Source organism: Pinus tabuliformis, chromosome 6 (genome assembly GCF_031772625.1).
Source record: "Pinus tabuliformis cultivar Carrire ecotype Pingquan chromosome 6, CPIR1, whole genome shotgun sequence".
Lineage (NCBI taxonomy): Eukaryota > Viridiplantae > Streptophyta > Pinopsida > Pinales > Pinaceae > Pinus > Pinus tabuliformis.
The window spans coordinates 1023035632-1023038806 of NC_142292.1; the positions used below are offsets into that span (position 1 = coordinate 1023035632).

At 38.6% G+C, this 3175-nt stretch overlaps 1 protein-coding gene across 1 annotated transcript; it reads left to right on the plus strand.

Moving 5' to 3' along the window:
- Nucleotides 1-1133: 1133 nt before the first annotated feature.
- LOC149262485 (uncharacterized) lies at nt 1134-1787 on the plus strand. Its single transcript, XM_089379948.1, has one exon. The coding sequence runs from the start codon at nt 1134-1136 to the stop codon at nt 1785-1787; it is 654 nt and encodes a 217-aa protein (XP_089236074.1).
- Nucleotides 1788-3175: the final 1388 nt, after the last annotated feature.

Genomic DNA, 3175 nt, shown 5'->3' on the forward strand with positions numbered 1-3175 from the left:
AATTTCTCGCTGTAATAGAGTGATGAAAGACAACTAAGTGAAAAAAGTAAGGCTCGGTTTCAAATTCCCCCTCCCTATCATATAGTTGTGGAAGATGGTTGTGAAAAAAACCTTAAACCCTCTCCATATTCTATAGTTGTGGAAAATGGTGGTGAAACAAACCTTAAACTATAGTTTGAACTTGATATGTATCTTGGCATTCCATTAAGAATTCATCAACTAATGGTTTATCTTTCTATCGACCAAATGACCAAATGCTAATACATAATCTTTCATATATTACACATTTTATTTACCTTAGAATTTCCCTGGCTAGCTTTCCATGCACTAATTTCTTAAATATTGTAATTCAAACAAAACTGAATCTTCCTCCTCTTCCTCCATTTTACTCCTCCCTCTCCATTAGCTAAGTTGAATTCGCTGGGTGAATTCACTACTCAAGCCTCCCTATAAAGCTTTGTTACCAATACCCCCACACCGTTCTTAGCTAGAATATGCTCAAGGAAGAGTCGGTTGTCCCCCCGTTGGCTCCATGGAGCATCACTAAACTCATTCGTGCTGCTAAACTCCTACACAACCGTAGTCCGTATCCAATGGCTCTTAGAAAATTTAAAATGTAACCTTTTTATTAAAGATACTACGAGAACTTTCCATTTTACTGGATTTTCGTGTTGGCAGCGGAATCGTCTCTACTCCATTAGGATTCCTTTCTTCGCAAGGAAGTACCAATGGTGTTGGACCTCGGTCTACCTTAGGTGACAAATTCGCTTACGCAATCAGTGCAATAGTCTCGTCCGTTAGGAAGCACCAATGATGTCGGACCTATGTCTCCCTTAACCTGACGAATTCGCTTACGCAAGCAGTGCAATAGTAAACTGCGACTCCTTTCTATGAAATCCTAGTATTTTCCCTGGGAAGAAAGTACCAATGATCTCGGTCCCCGTCTCCCCTACCTGACGAAATCGCTTACGCAAACAATGAAATGGTATGTATGGTGTACCGTCTCTATAAAATATGATTAATATGCCCCCAATGGAAACAGAGGCAAATCTCAATATCCCAAAATACAAACAGGCAGGCCATTCTCATTACTGAACACAATCTCTGGACCGATAGAGCCTTCTGAGGATTTGATGGGAAGCTATCTATCTCATCGATCAGTCGATCTTCCTACTGCCAAAGTAGTGGTTATTGAGGAAGAGGCGGGTGGGTCGGTTATAGAGTTCCCAGAACCGGTCAATGTAGCACAAATATTAAGAGAGAAGCCAGGCTTCTTCCTCTGCGATGCCGATTCGATGCGCTACGATGAGTATGTTTCTCCCCTTTCTGCGGAGCAGGAACTGCAAGTGGAGCACCTCTATTTTCTGCTTCCTCTAACCAGACTGCGCCATCCTCTGTCCGCAACTGATATGGTCGCGTTGGCCGTGGAGGCCAGCACTGCCATGGAGCAGAGCCGCCACAGCTACAAGAAATTAGGGCGACGACGTGGCTGCAAAATCACGCCGAGCGTGATAACGGTCGAGCAAGAAGTAGGTGAGATCAATCATCTGGATCGCCGGGAGGCTGATCATGAAATAATATATTGTGGGCAATTTAAGGGCCAGGGTTATAAATCAGACACGTTGGATTGGAAAAGAGTGGGAGTGGATTGGCCTGTTCGCTCTAAAATGCAGCGCACAGCGCCCGGGCAGAAAAGGGTTAATACAGCTTCCTTTAATGGTCCCTGGAGAATGAAGCTTTGGACCATCCATGAGGAGGGCTTCCAATCCCTTATTGACATCACATAGGAGAATGCAAAATCATTGTGTCTCATTAGATGGCTTGCCACGGATATTCCGTCAATTATTCCCATTTCGCAATTAATTAAGCTTGGAAGCGATTATGAACAGAATGACATTGCAGTGGAAATGCCACCGAAACTGTTTTTCATTTGGGAAAGCAAAGCATGGCCGACTGGCGTCGATGGCCCCGCCGGTGTAGAGACAGCGCTCCGCGATTCCATCGCTTTCTTCCCTCGTTTCGCGTGTTTCTTTGATTTCATCTGACTTCCGACCCCTTGTATGCATTTTAAGGGCTAGTAACAAAATCATTTTTATTAAACTCTGTCTTGCCCCCATTATTGTTGTATATATATATATATGAGAGATTTTTTAAAAGAATCTTTTCCGGGTGTAAAATCAGTATACATTTTTAAATAATATTTTTAAATGTTTTATTTTTAATAATGAATTTTTAAAGTGTTGAATTCATTTATGTTTTTAATAAAAAATTATTTTAAATAACAAGAAATCACAATTATATTCACTGATTTCACCCAAAACATCATTTTATTTATTAATCACACTATTTCTTATGAGATAATGTTAAGTGAAACAGGAGCAATTATCATTGAAGCAATTGCTATGGACCCACTCATAAGATATCCAAAAAGAATTGAGCAAATGGGAGTATGTAGATGGCCTAATGTTATCTTCATTGGAAGCATGAGTGAAAGAAAGAAAACATGGATAAGACAAAACCACACATGGATGCAAAAATCGAATATCTATCTCAATGCCTATCTCACAAGTCACAAGGAAGAAAACAAGATGGTAGAAAAGGCCTAAAAAAGCTTGGGAAGAATGAGTGCCTACATTTTACACACCACAGTGGAATCAGAAAAACATTTCATTTTAGAAAACATTTCATTTTGGAATGTGTTGCATTCAAAAATGTCAAAAAAATTATAGAAATATGTTAGCACTATTTTTAATTTCGTAAATATTAAAATATCATTCCATTTTATTTCATTTTAATATTTATATATAAAGATTTAATTTATTGATGGGATAGTAACCATACAATTATTACTCTTAACCTTTTATAGATTTTCTATGCCTATATATTAGTGCTCAATAAATTGATGTTTGAACCTACCGTATGTGATTGAATGAATGAATATCAGTCTTCGCCTTTCTTAGGTTGGGAGGTGGGGAAAGGCCTAACCATTCGTGGTTTATGTAGTGAAATCTGCGTTTCAATTTTTTTTCTCCACCCTAGTAGGATTTGTCATATCAGCGCAAGAGATGGAATTTGTATTGATAGATTATCGTCGGTTTCTGTGCCATGTGCAAACAAACATTTTATTGAAGTAATTTAAATTTTATTAATAAGATTATTTTTATTCAACTTTTTG

Coding starts and splice junctions, on each gene's coding strand:
- LOC149262485 (XM_089379948.1), top strand. CDS start 1,134: ATGGGAAGCTATCTATCTCATCGATCAGTCGATCTTCCTACTGCCAAA.